At 36.1% G+C, this 21,333-nt stretch overlaps 1 protein-coding gene across 1 annotated transcript in view; it reads right to left on the bottom strand.

Annotated features, from left to right (window-relative positions):
* Positions 1-21,333, bottom strand: part of SGTB (small glutamine rich tetratricopeptide repeat co-chaperone beta) — a 42,042-nt gene that overhangs the window by 11,868 nt on the left and 8,841 nt on the right. The window contains exons 3-6 of the mRNA XM_045794257.2: positions 21,043-21,146; positions 16,981-17,050; positions 11,677-11,776; positions 356-460 (exon numbers count right to left, since the gene is read on the bottom strand). Of these exons, the coding sequence (XP_045650213.1) occupies positions 356-460; positions 11,677-11,776; positions 16,981-17,050; positions 21,043-21,146 (379 nt within the window). The remainder of the gene's footprint in view (positions 1-355; positions 461-11,676; positions 11,777-16,980; positions 17,051-21,042; positions 21,147-21,333) is intronic.

Genomic DNA, 21,333 nt, shown 5'->3' with positions numbered 1-21,333 from the left:
TTTAAATGCATTTATTTTCTCAATTAAGTGCAAGGGTGGGAAGACCGTGGTAAGGTGAATGTTGAAGGAAGTATGGTAGGATTGTCTGCCAAAATACTAGGTGCTCATTTGAGATTTGTGGCCTTGAACATGAAGTGAATCTACTCAATACAGTTGTATGATTTTCTCCAAAACCAACCATTCATCATACAACTGGTCACCTCTATCCCAAGTCAAAGAAGTTGCAGTCATTTCCTCTCTCAATGGTATATTGATCTTCCTTGCAATATTTAAGCAGGAAATTGAGCACCAAACTTTTAAGAACAGCAAATCTGATACTCCTTGGTACTACTTTGAACATTTTGCCAGAACTTACCCCATTCTCCCATAGGCCTTGCTGTATTTTGAATCAATTGCTATTGCTTTCTCACAATCCTTTATTGCATCTGTGTAGTGACCTAATTTACTCTGAGCAGCAGCCCTAAAAGAAAGAGAAGAGATTTTTATTATAAGCAACCCTCAAGGTGCTAATTTAGATTGTCAGGTACCAATAAAACTACATGTCCCAATTTGTATATCACTGCCAGTAAATATCTAAATCAAACTAAGATAATTCTATAATCCAACAAAAAGATAATTCAGAAGTAAAATTCAGAGAAAATATGCAGGCTGCCTTTCACTGTTTGCTTTGCTAGAGAAAAGACAAGTGAATCATACAACTGATCTACCTACTTATTGCTTTTCTAATTTGCCCAAACAGAAAACTGAAAGCATCAGACATGTGGGATTACTAGGGAAGCATGCAGACTGATGGCTACCCAATGTTATACTGTTAAATGATTACTTTCCTAGTACGGTTAAGATCATCATCAGGCAACTCCAAGATGAAAATTTAACCTACCTGTGTACCTAAATCTGGCTGCAAATGAAGGATGGCAATGCATTCCATCCACTTAGCACAGAATCTCAGAGCAACTAAGGACTACTGAATCCCTTCCAGTTACCTCTAACAGAACTCTCCTGGAATAACTTGATTCCAGGGCCTGATGGTATAATTAAGCTCTTCTTATTCCTCCACAAAATCCTGATAGTAGATAGCCCTCTGTTTCCCTGCTGTCATGCTCACTTCAACCCTGAGGGCCATATTAAACAAGCAGAATGACTGTCCTACATGCAAGCTCTTCAAATTAAACATTCCACCATGTCTCCTGCCCTCCATCCCACTCCCACTACTGCCCCATTCACTCTTCTCCAGACTACATATTTCTACATATTCATTCAACTAATATATCTATTGGGGTCTAGCTAATGCACAGACACTTTTCTAGGCATAATGGAGAGAGCAGTAATCAAAATAATATTCCTGGCCTCAACAGTGCTTAGGTTCCTGGGGGGGGGGGGGACCGGCAGGCTATAAAGGAAAGGTGGTGGTCAGTCCAGTTTCTGTCAATTTTTTCTTCATATAGCATGACTGAGACTCTCTTTTCAAATTAAGATTATAAAATTTTTAAAAAAAATAAACACAGAGTCTCCTTTCTTTCAGTGAAAAAAAAAATTAAGGGTAGAAGTTCAGAATTCAACAAACCTGATTTGGTAGTTCATATGAAAAAGAGGTATGGGTTTATTTGACTGAACATTCAACACACACGAACCAGCATGAGAAGGATGGCCATTAAAAATGAACACTAAAAGAAGAGATATAGAACGTATCACTTCCAAATAATTAGAAAGAAAAAAATGAAGTAAAAGTAAGTCAATCAATACCATAGAAGGCAAAAAAAAAAAAAAAAAAGAAAGAAAGAAAGAAAAAAGAAAGAAAAAGAGCAGGGAAGGGAGAGGTAGCCAAATAATATCATAGCAGAAAAACAATTCAAACATAAAAGCAACTACAAAGTAACCTACATGAAAATCAGTTTCTCAAATTGTATATATATCACCTAAAACATAATCACACACAGGTTAAAGAAAGGGATAGAAAAAGACAATCAGGCCAACTGAAAACCAAGCAAAAATGCTTATGTAGGAACACAAATATCAGACACGAAGCAAAAACCATTGTTGAGGATAAACAGAGTCATTATTACATAACTGACCATCCTGTTTGTTTAATTTTATGGAAAACATTTACATGACTCAGAAATGAAACATACATGAAAAGTCTCACTCTCATAGAGGAAGGGTGGGCATGGGGTAGACGGGATAAAAATGGGAATAAGACTTCAAAAGGATGAAAAAGCAAATCTTCAAACTGAGTAAAACAGAAACAAACGATGCTAACTGTAGATCAAAAAGAAATCCAGTAACTTTCAAGTAGTATTCTGAGTATGTATCTTTAAAGAGAGAGATTCTAGGAGAAAAGAAATTGTGAAATTTAGTTAGGTTTGCCAGTGGTATAATATTCATATTGTACTATCAATTGAAGAATATTGAAGGGTAGACCTAACGAGTAAATATACTGGTGGTGTTGGAAAGCAGGATTTTCACTCTGGAAGAAAAGAAATCCACATAAAATGGGGAAAGGTGGGGGAGACTTCTGTGACAATGGAATGCAAATTGAAGGTTATCTGTATAAACTGATGATTTTTCAAAAATTATATTTCCTACCTCTGGTCACTGAAGAAGCAATAACACTTCAGTAGCAATGATCATGTTTTGTGACCAGATCCTGGTTTCTAAATACTATTCTCCACTAACTGGAATAGGGGCTATTTGTAAAAATAGTGGAGTTAGATCTAGGGCAAGGAATGTACAAGGCAGGGGCGCCTGGGTAGCGCAGTCGTTAAAGCGTCTGCCTTCGGCTCAGGGCGTGATCCCGGCGTTCCGGGATCGAGTCCCACATCGGGCTCCTCTGCTGGGAGCCTGCTTCTTCCTCTCTCACTCGCTTGCTGTGTTCCCTCTCTCGCTGGCTGTCTCTCTGTCACATAAATAAATAAAATCTTTAAAAAAAAAAAAAAAAAAAAAAAAAAAAAAAAGGAATGTACAAGGCAAATGTGGAATACCTTGTTGTCTCAGGAAGCAAGAAAATGTTCAAAACAAATAAAGTTATATAAAAGGACACATAGCCAAATATGGGATAAATTTAAGTGCCAAAAATAATAATTATGGCAATTTATTATAACACACTGAATAATGACTTTAAAAATTCATGAGTCCATAATAATACTCAAAAAAGTTGGGGTAGGAGGAAGGAGGAGTAAAGTGGAAAAGAGGAGAGTGGAAAGAAAGCTCTTCTTTACAGAAATATGTGAAAAAGTACATGTAAAAGACATGATAAAATCAGAAAATCACCATTTTGTAACCATCGGTGTTATTATGATTCAAGGAAAGATCATGAATGAATGGTAAAACATTGAGTAAAAGATTGCTGGGGAATGGGATAGTCACATGATCTCACCCTACAGATAATTTTTAATTACAGAAGGAATAATAAAGATGACGGTCACCACCCTAAGATATCAAACTTGGAATCACCACTAATGAACAGTTTGAAATTATGTGCCTCTTATTATAAGGTAATAAATAGTACACATAACTATTTATGTGAGCTTCATGCCACACTTTAACCTAAAATTAATCATGAGGAAGCAATCACACAAATCCAGATTATGGCACATGGTATAAAATCACTGGTCTAAACTCCAAAAATGTCTATGTCATAAAAATAAATAAATAAAAAACCAGTAATATCTTCTAGATTAAGAGATGAAAGTAACATCTCGCAATGCAATACACAAACACTGACTGGCTTCTGGATCAAAGACAGAGCCATAGAAGGTATTCTAGGGACAAAGGAAGAAATGTCAAACATGCTGACATATAACTGCTTCACTATTAGAAGTCTCTCAAGGAGAGGCAATTCTCCCTTCTAAAATTCACTGTATCAATTCAACTCAAACTTTTGTTGAAACTATAATATGCTAAACCATAAAATCCAAACCAAATACACAGAGATGAAGAGGATATGTCTCTGCCCTCCAATCTTTCACTAACAGAGAAAAACACATGTAAATAAATAATAGTATGTTAAGTGCAACAATGGAATCAAAAGAAGTATCAACAAAGTACCAAAGGAAGAGGCAACATGAGAAAAGTATAGTTAACCCTGTGCAGAGCTGCCTAATAGAGCCTTCTGTGATAAGTAAGTTCTTCATCTGTGCTATCCAATACAGTAGCCCCGGGCCCACATGTGGCTGAAGAGTGCTTGAAATATGCTAGTGCAACTGAGGAACTGAGTTTTTTATTTTAAGTTTAACTTACATTTGACCAGCCACATGTGTCTAGGAGCTACCATTCTGGTCAGCACCACTCCATAAGACATGGTGGGGAAGGGTGCAAGAGCATGGACAGGAGGTTGGGAAGAGAAAAAATTAAGAAAATCTTTCCAAAAGCAACACCTAGAAGTGTCTTGAAGGATGGCTGGCAGTTGACCAGTTAAATAAGGTAGGAAACATTCTAGGCAGAGCACATAAAAGCATGGAGAGATGTCTCAACACGGTACTCTTAAGAAGTCAGCAAATTTCACATTCCATGTGTATAGAATAGAAAGAAGAATGGAGCAGGAAGGATAATGAAAATAATGACATTTTAAAAAGGAAAATGACGGGACACCTGGGTGGCCCAGTCGGTTAAGCATCTTAAAAGAAAAGAAAAAAAAGCTAAAGCTATCAAGATTGAAACACAGTCATCCTCTTCCCTTCTGCCCACTCTTCTTTCTGGGTCTGATTCTCCCTGCCTTAGTCCCTGTCTTGTTATCAGTATCTGAGGTGAGAAATCAGGGTGTCTTCTGCTCAGTTTACCTTTTCTGTATACCTCCCAAGAGCTCATTTGTTCCCTCCTCTATTTCCATCACTACTCCCTTAGTCCAGGTTCTTAAATTTTGCTAAACTAGCACTTTGGTAACTTCATTTGGCTTCCAGTGTCTACTTGTACTCCCCACTCCAGTCTTCGGACAAAAGGGTCTTTCTAAAATGTGAAATTAATCATCTAATTTTTGCTTTCTTCTTGTTAGATCCAAATACCTATATGATCATATTTAAACTCTTCAGCATGATGCATAAGATCTTTTATAATCTAGGCATTTAAAAAAAATTTGGCTGTTTTTATTAGCCACTTTTTTCTTTTTTAAAAAACAGATTATTTATTTGAGAGAGAGAGAGAACACGAGTGGGGGGGGGGCAGAGGGAGAAGTAGGATCCCCACTGAGCAAGGAGCCCAATGCGGGGCTCGATCCCAGGACCCTGGGATCATGACCTGAGGCGAAGGCAGATGCTTAACCAACTGAGCCACCCAGGTGCCCGAAAGCTTTAGCTTTAGTTCACAAACTGCAAGGTAGGCTCTTTCAAAAGAGGGCCTCTAAGGCCAGGAAAGGGAAGAGAATTTGGGCTATATTCAAATCTTCTGTGAGATGAAGCCAAACATTCCAGTGTCTGAACTGAATATCAATGTGGCCTGCTCTCTCTGCCCCTGCTGTCTGGTTATCAGGGCATAACTAATGAAATTCCAACAGAACAGTATAGTCAGAGTCACCATGTTTTCGGACACCCTCACCTTCTTTACCCTGTTAGAGCAAGAGCATGAATATCACTTGTGTTCTATTTTTATAGAAAACAAGGCAGAAAGAAAAATCACAGGTAACTTACATCTCCCAAACCGTAGGTCATGCATAAATAAGTTACAGCAAAAACCTATTTCTACAACTAGGAATTACAGTTTTTGAAAGAAACAAATATTGAAAGCCTAGAACTATGCTAGGTGTATATATATATATATATATAATATCACTCCTCACAATTACCTACCACATGGTTAGTATTATCTCTATCTTACAAGTGAGGAAACTGAAGCTCAAAAAGGTTAAGCGGCTGCCCAAGATCACGGAGCTAGTACATGGCTGACCTGAGATTCGAATCCAAGCTCAGTGAACCAAGTTCAAATCCAAGTGAGCCTAACGACTACATGCTGGTATGGAGATGGAGGAAAACAAAGTGAAAAACAGTGCAGTCTGTGTTCCAATCTTTCTCAGACCTCATGCAGTCACTAGCATTCCTAATTGTGCCTTTTAAACTATGCTGTCCAACCTAAATGCCTTCCTCTATCCTCCATCTAAGTTCTACTGTCCATCAAATCTAGCTACATTTCCAATTGCCCATCACCTGAGAGGCTTCTGGACAAATTCTCTCCATCATACTCTGTCTCTCTCCTGTATACCTTTAATTCCATATATTGTCTCAGTCGTTCAACCATCCCTCCATCCCGAAAACATGAGACAGTTGTGGGTAAAGTAAAGTACTCAGCAATGAGGTTGTACAAAAGAAATAAGAATACTGTTTAGGGATAAAAGGCACAGAAAGCTAGCTAGTTTAATATAAAATACCATTTCATATTATAAAGTACTTGGAAATGTTTTAAACCTACATTCAATCATTTGTTGTTTTATGTATACAAGTGTTAAAGTGAGTGTCATTGCTTCAACATCACTGGTAATTTCTTATAGCTCTTCTATAGTCCTCCACGCATCCAACAAAAATTGGCTGAAGTCCTGTGAGCAACAGTGCTAGGTACTATAAGGGATACAAAAAGATACAAGATCCAGTCTCTGCCTTCACCTGAAGAAATAAAACAAGTATGCAAATAAAATGAGGCACAACATATGATAAACTGACATAAATGTTATATATCATGGTCACTGAGTGCTAGGAGTAAAGAAAAAAAGCAAAAATAAATCATAGGTTTTCAAGGAAGGACTCAGATTTTCTTGGTACCTAAGCTGAGCCTAAAGCATCCTTAGGATCCTAAACGGCTAAAACAGAAGATAAATACTAAAAAAGAAAGGCTAACGGTTAAGAAATGTACCAACGGATTATTTTCTAACATATAAGAAAGTCACTTCTATAAAAAGAAAACTATACTTCATGCTAGCAAGTTTAATATAAGAACAATATTTTGATTAGGTATAAAACTGTGAAAATGAATATCAAAAGGGAGATTTAGATCTACTATTTTGGGCTTCCAATTTTTGGCAGCCAGCTGGCTAAGAAAAATGCAAGGGGTAGTTGGTGAGATTATAATAGGCTTGTGAGATATTTACAACTACTAGGGTCTAAAAAAATTTTTTTAACCTTTTTTCAATATTTGTATTAAATATACAAATAAGGTTTTCTAATTATTTAACACTAAATTGCTTGGTCTATTACTGAACTCCTCAGGGAAAAAAGATACTATTTAAATGAAAAAAGATAAACATGATTATTGATTTCAACTTAATGATAGCTAAATGAAAAGCAAGCACAGGTATTGCCAAGAATCTCTTTTAATCCAGTACTAGTAAGCATAAGACTATTCATGAACCCTAATCTCATTTGAAATAAATGATTTATTTAGGCTCCAATTTACCATATTCATAGTTAAAAGTGTATGGCTTACCATGGTCTATAAACAAGCAATTTTCTGATAACACCTGTATCATTTAGTGAAACTATTAAATATTTTTGTTCCAAGCATTTCATTTGCTAAATTAAAACATATATATTCATCTGATTACAGAGAATAAAACACAATGCTTGCAGAATTCGTTTTCCACAAATGATGTGGATTTTTAATTTTTCTGAGCTAGATTATTAAGACACATTAATAAGGGACTTTTGGTAAAGGAAATGTAAATTTCTAGGATGCACAATTAACTTCCTTGTGGATCCAACTCTTCCACAAATAACAACTATAAATTCTGGACAAAATACAAAACAAACAAGAAACTAAAAGCAGCCCAGGTGACCATAAGTAGGAAAACGGCGCAGCGACCTGTGGTACACGCAAACAGGAGTATGGCTGAGCAATTAAAAATAAGAACCACTGAGACAAGCAACAACATGGTAAATCGCAAAACCATTAACCTGAGCAAAAACAGTCTCATACAAAAAAGTATATATGGTAGGATTCCTTTTATGTGGAACTCTCAAAGAAACAAATCTAATCTATAGTAGGGAAATAAAACAAAACAAAACTGTGGTTGCCTCCGGTGTCTGTAGGCAACTGACTCCAAAGTCGCATGTAGAATTTTCAGTAGCTTGATAGGGGGTTTGAGTTACACAAGTGTGATGTATTCGCCAAAACTCAGGCAAAGTACAGGTAAGACTTGTGTACGTCATAATCTGTACATTTTACCTCAAAAGAAAAAAATGCAAAATATTGAAGTCTATTAATGACAGGCATGTTAAAGTATTCAGGGGGACAGTGTACTGATGGCTGTAATTTACCTTGAAATGCATCAAAAATAAGATAGACTAATGAACAGAGGAGTACAAATAGATGAATAAACATGTGACGTAGCAGATATACTAAAATATTAAAGGCAAAATCTTGGTGTGGATGAATGTAAGAGTATTTACTGTGAACTTCAAGTTCGAAATTTTTCATAAAAATGTAAGAGGATCCCCCAAAAAAAGAAGATAAATGACCCTAGATTAATTCAGAACAACTCCTGTCTGATTAACATCATTTCCTTTCTTATTTTAACAGACACACTGCCAGACTGGTAAATCAGAGAAAGACAACTGACAACATATTTGGACCCCAATAAATTGGGATCTCTCTTCATATTCTGATCAAAAGCAAAAAAACCCAGACTGCATAATGATAATATTAAATATAACACAGAATTAATGATATAATAAATAATATTTAGTTAATAATATAACATATAATATATAATTGCAACATACAATTGTACAGTATTATTATACAATAATAATAGTGTTGTGTACAACACTCTTTACTAGACCGCTTCCTAGCGCTTATATGTATTAACTATTTAATCTCTACAAGGCATAGATATATGAGGTAATTTGCTCAAGGTCACATACCTAGTAAGTGCCAGAGCCAGAAATTAGAATTCACAGAGTCTGGGTCAAAAGCCCTGCTCTTAACCACTTCCCTATGATTGCTCTCTTAGTTGACTTCATAACTGACGTAATGTAATATATGGCATTCTTAAGTCTGTGGATGACATGAAACCAGGAGCAAAAGCAAATACGTTACTTCACAAATTATCCAAAAAGATGAAGGGTCATACACATAAGAGACTGTAACAAGATAAAATTCTATAGGCATAAAATAGAAGATCCTTCATTTGAGTACAGAAAACCAACTATACCTCCAGTGACAGCACTGGTGCACAGCAGGTGCTTGGCAAGAAACTGTCAAATGAAAATATGATTGATTGACAAAATAAAGAGAATGTGTGAAACAGAGATACTTAAATAAGCCCCAAAAGCAAAATATGAATTTAATAAATAATACTACAAAATGTTAATGTATAATTGTATTATCTAGAAGTAGGTTAAATGAGAACTGTACAAGACTGATGTGGTCAGACCAATTCCAGAAATACTGTGTAAATTCCTGGGAACTACACATACAGGTAAACTGGAACAAATTTAGAGCAAAAATCCAGAACATAAAAATGTATTATCTGAGGTAAAACTGAAGAAGCTGTGAACATATAATGTGGAGAAAAGAAGTCAAGTGAACAGGGTAACAAACTTCAAAATGTAAGGTACTATTATGAAAAAGGAGGATCACAATTATTCTGTAATTGCCCTTAAGAATAAAAATAGAAACTGCCAACTGAGATTAGCTGCAAGGGTTTCAGGCAAACAAAGTCAGTGTCAACCACAAGGAAGACTTTTCTAACAGAGAGGACCACAAAAGAAAAGGCGAGGGAGAAGGGGCTACCTCACAAGGGTATGAATCCCCTAAAGGGAATAAGGATAACTCAATGAGAGATTATACCAAAGTAACTTAAAGATCTCACCCAAATCTAAGAACTTACTATATAATAAAAGGTAATTTTTATACATTTCTGTCATAAAAAGTTCCAGGTTGGTTAATATAGATACCATTCACCAAAACACACTTGCGATGATAAAATTTAAATGTGAAAGAGAAATAAGAAAAGTTATTCGTCAAGTATGCAAATGGGGAGAGCTTTAAGATTGAAACATCAGAATAAAATTGAAAAGAAAGGAAAAACAAACTTGTCTACATCAGTACTTAAAACTTTTACGTACGAAAAACATTAAAAGGCAAACAGTAAGCTGTGCAATTAGGACAAATGGATTATACCTTTGATATACAGCTATGCCGTACAAGTTAGTAGCCACAAGCTACATGTGGCTATTGCAATTCAAATTAATTTAAATTGATCTTCACTTGATTAAACACTAAAAATTTGCTTTCTCAATTGCACTAGCCACATTTCAAGTGATCAATAGCCACTCTGGCTAGTGGCTACCGTATTGAACAAGGCAGATACAGAACATTTCCATCACTGCAGAAGTACTATTGGAACTTTAATATTTAAAACAGATTAATTCAGTTCAGGGAATTCATTACATAGTTAAGAGAAGAGCTAAGATGCCAATAGGCATTGTTGTGCAGCAATCCAGAGATGAGGAACAACAGGAAGCCATTACCATCCCTAAGACAGAGGACGAAGTGCAGGGTCCAAAACCCAACATCACCTGGCAAAAGCCGGGACCATAGCAGGTGTCTTGGGTGGGGGCTGGAGACAAGGATGAGAAGCGGCCCCTGCTGGATAAACACCCTATTGTAAAAAAAAAGGGGGGGGGGGGAGAAATACCCCAACTTCTCTCCTCCTCTGTCCTCCAATCTCCTGCCAGCACCTCCTGTGGCTGAACCCAGACAAAACCCAGGTGATAAAGGAGCCTGGAAAATGTAACCTATAAGGGTCAGACCCTCTGTTTAAAAGGGCAGAAAAGGGAAAAAAGAACTATGAGGTCAAACAGACTAAAGCTTGCCACAGGGACAAAGAGAGAATTTAAAAAAAACCCACAAATGCCCAGCATCTGAAAAATGTCCAACCTTACCAGTAATTAAATATAAATTAGAACAACTACTATTAAAATAAAATAATACTAAATTAGCAATAATAAATGATAAATCAGGTACTTAGTGCTAAAAAGCATATGGCAAAAACAGATACACTCATACACTCTTAGGGAAGGAATCAATTTCCAAAATTTTTCTAAGAAGTTTGAATAATTTTGCAACTAACATCAACAAAATTTTAACTGTTTACACTGTTAAACCAAATGAAAGCAACTCCAAGGACAAATTCAAAGTCCAGAAAATCTAAATTTCAGAAAATAATTTGAGAAACAAAGCTTTTCACTGCAGTTTCATCATATTGAAAAGAAATGAACACCCTCAAAGTTGGCCAGTAGGTCAGCAGGTATATAAATTAAGGTATATTAAAAAATAATAATAAAATAAATTAAGGTACATGTATCCATTTACTAAAAAATAACGAGTGCTTTTTGCCCCCCACCATGATAGGTACTGGAAATATAAAAAAATGAGGAGGTAATAATAGACTAATCTGTATCCATTTAAATAATGTTTAGAAAGAGTTTCAACAAAGTAAGGATATGTTTATGACATGCCAACTGAATTGCAATGACTCTGAAATGATTAAACTCACGTTAAACAAAATATGCCAAAAGGCGAGTGAGTAACAGTGATGAGCTCTGAGTGATAATTTAATGAGGTTTTATTTTTTCCTTCTTTATACTTTTCTGAACTTTTAAAATTTTCAAAATGAATTTTACAGTTCTCCTTCAGAACTATTAATGCAAATTACAGTTTAAGAACTGCAAACCTGCCACAATAGTGCTAGCTTACCTGTTGCAATAATAAACCGCATTATTTGGATCTAGTTCTATTGCCTGTGTGTAACAATCCACAGCAGCAGAATAATTTTCTTCTTTCATGTGGTTATTGCCTGAAATAATCAATATGTACAGTAAGTACAATACACACAAAAAACTATAAAGTCCAAAGGGTAAATGTGAATCACAGAAACTACAATAAGATGAAGGTCAGCAAGATGATTTTTCTTTTTTTTTATTTTTTAAGTAAACTCTACCCACAAAGTGAGACTTGAAAACTCACAATCCCAAGATCAAGAGTTGCATGTTCTACCAACTGAGCCAACCAGGAGCCCCATCAACATGATTTTTCAGTGGCACTAGAGAAAATTGTTATATTGTACTATACAGTTGATACTCCTTAGCCATCAGTGTGTTTGAATGATTTTAATGATGCAAAGTCTTAAAAAATTGTTTGCATACCTTATAAAATCCAGGCTTCATTAAGTGAGTAAATGCAACAATTATGGATATCTCGCGGCAAAATCTAATCTCTTCTCACCTTCCTTATCTTCATCTCTCTCCTTTCTTTTCAGAGCTGCCCACCCCATTCCAGATGCAACACCCTTCTCAATCATCATCTCAATCTGGACTCCCTCTTCCAGTCCTTCCCTGTCAAAACATACACCTGCTGAATAGCCAGTCCCGCAGAACTCTGCTGTATGGGCAAACTGGTAAAATGATCATGTTAATATGTTATTGGCAGATAATATTTTTACGTGCTACTCCTTCCAGAGATAGGTTTTAAAAGGGGATAGGTGGACATTAATTTGTAGAAAGACAGAATTTCCGATACCAAGGCTAGCCCACAGGGTACTAATTTTCAAGAAGGGCATCTACAGATAAATCTGGCAATAATTTAGCTAGGCTAACTACTAGCCAGTAAAATAAGGGATTTCCTGTGGCTATCTTCTGTATTCCATGAAATGGAAAAAAGTGTCCTGCTCACTGATTAATAAACACTGTTCAAAATCTAAATTTTAAAACACTGTTTAAGAGGAAAGATTTATATCACAAAGCCTATATTATTCCTTCCAAATTTCTCTAAACCAGAAGCTCTCCTGTTAGGTTGGTCTTTTAATAGATCATTAGCTACTTAATGGGAGGAGGAGGGTATAACTTCAAAAGGAACAGAAACAGGAAAATCAAAGGAAATGCAGGGAGACAAAAGCATCTAAAATCATGCAAAAGTGGGGCATCTGGGAGGCTCAGTCTGTTAAGTATGATTCTTGATTTTGGCTCAGGTCATGCTCTCAGGTTGTGAGATTGAGACTGAGATGGAGCCCCTGCATTAGGCTCCACGCCTAAAATTCTCTCTCTGCCCCTCCCCACCTTTCTCCCCATCTTAAATAAATAAATAAATAAATAAATAAATAAATAAATAAATAAATAAATAAAATCATGCAAAAAGTTACTACAAATTAAGAATCAGAAATGAATATAAAGAGCGACCACTAGAGGCACTTGGGTGGCTCAGTCGGCTAGACATCTCCACTCAGGTCATGATCTCAGGGTGCAGGATCGAGCCCCACATGGGGCTCTGCACTCAGTATGGAGACTGCTTAGGATTCTCTCTCTCCCTCTCCTTCTGCCCCCATCCACACTTGCACAGGCGCATATGCATTCCCTCTTAAAAAAAAAAAAAAAAAAAAAGAAAAACAGTGACCACTAATAGCTATGTGGTTTCTTTTTGAGGTGATAAAAATGTTCTATAATTGTGGTAATGGCTGCACAACTCCATGAATATACTACAAAACCAATGAATTTGTACACTTCAAAGGAGTAAATTGCATGGTATGCAAATTATAGCTCAATAAAGCTGTTTCTTTTTTTTTTTTTTTTTAGATTTATTTATTTTAGATAGAGAAAGAGCGAGTGGGAGGAGGGACAAGGACAGAGGGAGAGAGAATCTCAAGCAGACCTCCCCCCTGAGCGTGGAGCCCAAGGCAGGGTTTGATCCCAAGACCCCAAAAATCATCACCTGAGCTGAAACAAAGAGTCAAATGCTCAACCAACTACACCACCAAGGCCCTCAATAAAACTGTTTTTTAAAAAAAAATTTTTTTAATTAATTTAGATACCCATCCCCAAAAAGTAACAACTATAAAACCTCTAAGGAAGCTAAGAGGATTACAGAGTTCTTAGGACAGAGCACGATAATATTATGAGCCTACGTACTTAAATAGGTTTGTTTCTTCTGTGCAAAAGGAATTTTCTGGGTTATGTGGATTTTCTTTTTGCTCTTGGGCCTTTTCATCTTGGGTTCTTAGGGAGTCCTCTGGCTCCATTACAGACCCCAAAAGTTAAAGCCAGAAATAGACACGACCACTTAACTCATGCTCTAACTAGTATCCATTGTGCTTATTTCTTACCACACTTTCTTGAGGCAACAACGAAGGTGTTGTGCAATGACCAGGACATTCCAACTGCCAGGCCAGAAAAGCGCTGATAGGAAGGGAATGCCTAGAAGACCACACACCACAGGTCCCCTTCCCTGCCCATGATCACGTGCTGACAACATACCGATCCGCAGCCGTGATCATGCACTCCCGGCCTGCTGCCTGCTCTCTGGCACGTACTTCCTTAAACCTCTCCCTGGAAAACTCTAGGTGTCCGCTTTGCGGGCAGAGGGCTGGGTTGTTAAGGCTTGCGTTGCCACCTCCCCCAGTTGCCAGTACCTGAAATAAATTTCTCCTTTCTCTTTTCAAAACCCTCCTCTCTTGAGTTATTGGATACTCCTGCAAGAGTTTATCCGAATTTGTTGGCGACAGTGTTGGCAAACCCAGCCAGGAGCTGTGCTTCCGACTGTCTAGCCCCCTTGATATTCCCGGGGACAGAGCAGCTGGCCCCAGCAGCACCAGGGCTCACCCTTTTCCTTCCTGAGTTAGCAGCTGTGACAGATCGTTCGCTAAGAAGGAGGCATTATCCTCATTATTATTAATATTAAAATCTATTGTATGTCTTTTCCTGTAAACCACATCAAATGTCTACATACTATATGTATATATACATTTATATATATTAATAAGCCTGAAGTCACAAAATAGCTAACCTACAAACATTCAGGACACAGATGAAGAAAGTCATAAGGATAAATATAACCGAACATTGTATAGCACTTTATGCTTACATGGTATTCCCCTATAAAACGGTCTCCTTTAACCATCAAGACAACCTGTAAGATACACCTATACTTCTGTGATGTGTCAGGGAATGACAGAAATGAAACCATCTTGGGTTTGTCTGATCTTACTGCAGCTCTTCAGAAACAAAACACACAAAAATATTTGACAACAACCTTTCAGGAAGGTACTAGCTGGCTAGAAGCCTTGATTAACACAGATAAGTGTAACACACGGCCTGAAATAACCTTATGCTTGACAATCTCCAATAGCCCTGTGGGGCTCTGCACTGGGTGTGGAGTCTGCTTGAGATTCTCTCTCTCCCTTTCCCTCTGCCCTTCCCCCCCCAACGCACGTACTCTCTCTAAAACAAAATAAAATAAGATAAATAACAATTGCTTTAACTTTGTGTATAACATGTCTTAGATGTGACATGTCTTAGGAAAAACAAAGAATAAAAGCTTTTGGTTAAAGGTGAAAGCAAGAGGAGTTCAGTTACCCATGCTGGGACAGTGAACGACTCTGCATATCCTCCTAATCCTCATCTTACCAACATTCACTATATCATAGCAAACTGTGTGGGGAATGCAATCTCCTATAGAAGGAGTAAACATGAGTGACAATAATAAAATTTCAATTTGCCATTCATTCAATATTATCCTCAGTGATTTCACACACTACAGAACTGAGCAAGAAAAAAAAAATCAGGTTAAATTGTTTCAATTAGAAACTAAATGTATAGAAAATGCACTTCTATCTGGATAGCTTAAATTCAAATTCTTCGGGGAGCAGTCATGACTCAAATGACAACGAGGATCTGGTTGTTGCTTTATTATTATTTTTTTTAGATTTTATTTACTTATTTGAGAGAAAAGCACAAGAGGGGATAGGGGGGCCTGCAGCAGGAGAGGGACAAGCAGACTCCCCACTAAGCAGGGAACCCAACGTGCGGCTTAATCTCAGGACCCCAGGATCATGACCTGAGCCAAAGGCTTCACTGACTGAGCCACCCAGGAGCCCATCCTTGTTACTTACTTTTGCATGTAATTTATGAAAGGCATCATTCTAAAATTTTAAGTCACTGTAGTAGTACCATTTCTTAGAGGAAATAAGAGATTGAAAATCAAAAGCAGTGTATTTGTTGGAAATACAGAACTTTATAATGTAATTCTATGACAATAATAGTAAAAATGCAGGCAAAGATATTAAGACAATGTTAGGATTTAGGATTACAAAAGTATCTATCTAGGTAAGTAAATCATGATCTTACAGTACCATGAAACACTATGTGGCCATTAAAAACAGTGATAAAAGTATGTATTTATAAATTTAATAGAGAGGGTAAGGCCCAAGGAATAGGAAAAGCATACTTTCTTCCATAGTTACCATTTTAGACACCAACTGGTTTGTTTGTTTTTTTAATAACTGAACTACATTCTTCAATGTAAAGAAAAGTCCAGAAAAATGGTTCTGGACCAATTTTATAAAGCTTCAGAATGTGGCATATTCTTGGCTCTCATTCACTGCCAATATCAAAACTGCCCTCCAGCTTCTTAGTACAAATCTTGTATGCCTAACCTGACTTTCCTCTATAGCTTAACATAAGTGACATGATAGAAAAATTGAACACAGATCCTCAACAGTGACTTATTTATTAGAACCAAGAAGGCTTCAAGAGCCACTATTAGAAGATGTAGTAATGTAGTAATTAAATGTACTAGCTAATAAGTAAGTCAAGTGCCATGTACATGCGTTAACAAATTTCAAAGAACTCAAAAACACTAACTATGTACAAGAGTTAAAATAATACTGAAAGTTATTTTCATCTCTTTAAACATAAAAAAGAATTTGGGATCCTAGAGTACCCATAGCAAATTCAGTTATAAGTAACCACCCCTTAAGTTATTTGTTTTCCAAGTTTTATTCATGACAGATCTGCTTCTCTTGAAACAAGGCATAACTATATTGCTCACAAGCCATTCTATGTTTCCAGGCTTCTTCCCTATCACATGTATTTCTGTTTCACAAATACCATGTGGTCTTATGACAATCCAGTCCTGGCAGTGTAAACCAGATTCTTATCAACTGACAGAGTCATTTTCTCCAGAGTTTCAGAAAACTTTACTAAATAAATAAGTTCTCTATGAAATCCTCACCTTCATCTTTTAATTGGTCAGCTTTGCCCACATCTTCAGGCACTGAGTTTGAGAGAGGCAGAATGTCATTCTGAAATTAAATAAAAATCAATGTATTTCCATTTACCTACATAAAAAAGAGTCATCCCCCGGAACTATAAATAATAATGAATAACCTGTATTACAGTAACTCCATCCATAATTGCATGTGATGAAATTTAACTTGCAAATAAAAGTGTTAGAAAGAAATAGGGGAAAAGTCCTCTAATACATACTTTTATTAGAAAATTGAATATGTAGAATTTCTCGAGAAAATAATGGGTTACTGTGAATCATATTTTTTAACTTGCTTTTCTGAGATCAAAAAATTCTACTTCATGCACAACAAATATAAATAATCAGTATACTTAAAACACTATAGCCATTAAATAAAGGCAAACTATAACATGGGTAATGGAAATAAGTTGACTAGTTTACATTTATGCTATAAGTTTATTACATATTTTATTGACAAATACATTTTCTGTGAATGGAAATGCTTCACTGTTTTAAATGAACATGCTGCTGAAAATAAATTCATTATATTAAAAAATAAAAACAGGATATTTTGTTATCCAAATTATGTATTAGCTATAGTTGTGAAGCTTTGTTTTTCTAAAATTCCTAATAAATTCTATTAAATTCTAGTAAAATAAATAAATAGATAACTAGTATACAAAGAATAGGAATAAAAATACATTCAAGAGATTGTTTATATTAGTGAAAATCTTGAAACATAATGTTTAATGTCTAAAGAGATATCCTAGTAAGTCAAAATCACAGTTTACAAAAAGAAGCACTAATAATATGATCCTATTATTTAAATACATTCACACACAGATATACATGCACACAGGTTAAAAAACAAAGACAGGAAAGGTCTAACACAAAACGTTAACTGTAATATTTGGAGTTACAACTTTCTGTCTCTTCTTTATATCTTTCCATGTTGACCAATTTTTTTTAAACAATGGACATATATTAATTTCATCATAAAATAAAAAAACGTTGTGAATTTCCTGTTTTCAGAAGCTACTATCATCCTCAAACCTCCTTTGCATTCATAAGGTTCAAACCAAGGCACACGCAGACATATCTTGAGTGGCACTGGGAACACAATGCATTTTTTTTCCATTTTGAAAGATCTTTTTTAAAGTGTGCTGCTTTTACACTTGACTCTGAAGTTCATGAGTAAATCTATAGTTCTCAAGAAAACATAATTTGTAGCTAATATACTTATGTGCTACATTTAGAATATATTCACCATGTTCTTTGTCTTGACTATAGTTTCAAGAAACTTGATAACGCTAATGTTGGAAATATACTTCTCTACACACAAATTTTCTCAAGTATAAAATCATTCATCAAGTATATGAGTTCTTCTTATTTTTTGTAATCTTTCTCTACCAATCAGTTTTTCTAAACATAAAGTATTGGAATAAAATGGGATAAAAATGTACAGAATTGAAATGGAAATCCTTGTAACTAGAGGCCACTACATAAAATTGACTATGGTCTCCTAGGATGTTAAGTGTAGTTCAAGGACACATGACTGCCCTGCAGTATTTGCTGTCAGGATTTCTTCTATTTCACATCTTCTAACAAGGCTGGGCAGTTAAAGCATGGGGGAAAAGTGGCTTTTTTGAGTCACAAAAAAATGGCATATTGATAGATGGACTCTAATCCATTCTGTCTTCTAAATCCTTCTGAATTATTTTAATAAAATTGCCACAGTTTTATATCTTTGAAAACTAATTCTCATATTCATTGAATACATTTGAGCAGCTCATAATGTGGGGACACATATATAAAAGGAATGAATCCATTTAGTATATAAACTTAACTGGGGGAAAAAACACAAGAGCAGTATCCTAAAACTAAAGAAACCAACATAACAACCAAGGACACTTGGTAAGACGAGTAATTTCTTTGTTTCTAAAGTTTTTATTTTCATTCCAGTTAGTTAACATACAGTATTATTTTAGCTTCAGGTGTACAATATAGTGATTCAATAATTCCATACATTACGTGGTATTCACCACAAGTGCCCTCCTTAGTCCCCATCACCTATTTTACCCATCCCCCCACCCCCCACCTCTCTGGGAACCCTCAGTTTGTTCTCTATAGTGAAGAATCTGTTTCTTGGTTTGTCTCTCTTTTTTTACCCTTTGCTTGTTTGTGTGCTTCTTAAATTCCACATATGAGTAAAATCATATGGTATCTGTCTTTCTCTGACCGACTTATTTCGTTTAGTATAATATCCTCTAGTTCCATCCACGTTGTTGCAAATGGCAAGATTTCATTCTTTTTTATGGCTGAATAGAGACAAATAATTTCATTAATTATAACAATCTTGATGCTGCTTCAGGCAAGTTTTAGACTCCCTCTGAGGTACTCTGCTAACAAACACACGTGTGATGAAGTTGCTGCTGTTAAATAGGAATAACAAAGGATTGATAGCACCAAAAACACTATGCAGATACACAATGGAACCAAGTTCCAAGAAATTATATTTTTAAAATAGTAAGTAAAAAAAAATTTACAATTAAATATAATCACAATTAAATATAATAAGAGAGAAAGAAAACAGAGCCCTATTTAAACAGAGTGCAAAAGTCAATTTGAGCCTTCCGGGAGGTAAAAAAAAAAAAAAAAAAAAGAGTTCTGATCTCTTCAGTATGAGGTCAACAGTGACAGGAGCTAAGGAAGAAATCCAAATGTTTTCTCAAGCACAGGCCTCTTGGGCATCTAGGAGTTAAATAAAGTCAGCTTCAACCATGGGCATATCCAGCCAACTGAGATGGGGTTCCCTAAGGAGGCCAGAAGCCCCGACAATCAAAGAACCACAGCAGCCAAAGCAAAGCAAAGGGGAATTTTCTGATGGGGAGCACAAAGACATGTCACTATCTCCTTACATCTTTGTCATATGATTAGAATTGATCTGTCTGATAACCACATTATTCTTTTCTCCAAGTATAGAAAGATAGAACAGTATACTGCCAAATTGCCATCTTCGTTGCAGCTCTCAGAACCTCTCCTAACAAGTTCTAAAACAGTGTGGTAGTCCCAGCAACGTCCTGCCAAGCTGAAGAATACATGCTTCAGCCTCTCGCCTGAGTTCCTCATTCTGTACTGAAGCTTGAATACAGAACTAGAATAACAGAAGGAGTTCATGAGGCACCAAAATGTAATGAAAAACCACATGGGAGGTCACTCTGGGGCCCTAAAGTCAGTAACCTTAAAATTTTTCAGACAGTTTAAGGGACGCCTGGGTGGCTCAGTCAGTTAAATGTCAGACTCTTGATTTCGGCTCAGGTCATGATCTCAGAGTTGTGAGATTGAGCCCTCCACTGGGCTCCACACTAGGCATGGATGGAGCCTGCTTAAGATTCTCTCTCTCCCTCTCCTTTCACCCCTCGCTGCTCTCTGCTTATGCTGTCTCTCGAAAAATCAATCAATAAATAAAACTGTCTTTAAAAAAATTTTTTTTCAGGCAATTTTATGGTCCGTGTTCTCTGAAAAGGCCAGAAACCAGAGACCATTACAAACAGTTCTTGAGAGTAGGGATATCAGAAAACTTGGCTTTCGGCATTACCTGTGCACAATGACCCTTAACCTTCCCGAGTTTTAAGGAGCCCTATCAATGGCCAAATTTGATGAAATCTGCTTCAAAATGATGATTCAATTCCTGATGAATCTATTTCTATGTAGTTGTTTCATAAACAGGAAAATTTTGTTTTTAACTTGTATTCCATGTCAGAAATCTAAAAATGCTCAGATACTATAAAGGACTTAAAAAGCAACTAAGACATATCATTAAATATAAAAGAAGGTGACAGGATGAAAATAGCTACTAATATGAAAATCTAAAGCATGTTAAAAGTGGTATTTTAGGTCCCCAGTCATCTCCACGTGGACCATCCACCTTACACCCAGAAAGAAGTTAGTTACATAAAGGCCTAGCCCCTCAAATGTTAACAACTCAACATAATTATCATGGTCATCCTTAAATCAGATACTAATGAGAAAACAGTGACAGCTTACCTTACAGAAGGAATTGGTGAACATTTCTGTCAAAGGCTGTGAAACTGCTAGATGGGTATCTTCTGGGCTGATTTTAAAAACTGTCTCCAAGCACTGAATTGCAACTTGAAACAAATTTGAATAGTGAAAAAAAAAAATTAGCAACCTAAAAAAAGAAACGACCTTTTTTTCTGGTAGAAATCTGCACTCTGTGCAATCTGTGGTAATTCAGTATTTATGATCACAGAACATAAGGAAAAACTAAATGGTTCAGCTACATAGAGATTTCTGTTTATAGACCAGCTGCTGAGG

Source organism: Ursus americanus, chromosome 5 (genome assembly GCF_024610735.1).
Source record: "Ursus americanus isolate L20-20 chromosome 5, mUrsAme1.1.p, whole genome shotgun sequence".
Classification (NCBI taxonomy): domain Eukaryota; kingdom Metazoa; phylum Chordata; class Mammalia; order Carnivora; family Ursidae; genus Ursus; species Ursus americanus.
Note: the sequence above shows the minus strand (reverse complement) of the source record. Positions and strands in the feature narration are given on the sequence as shown.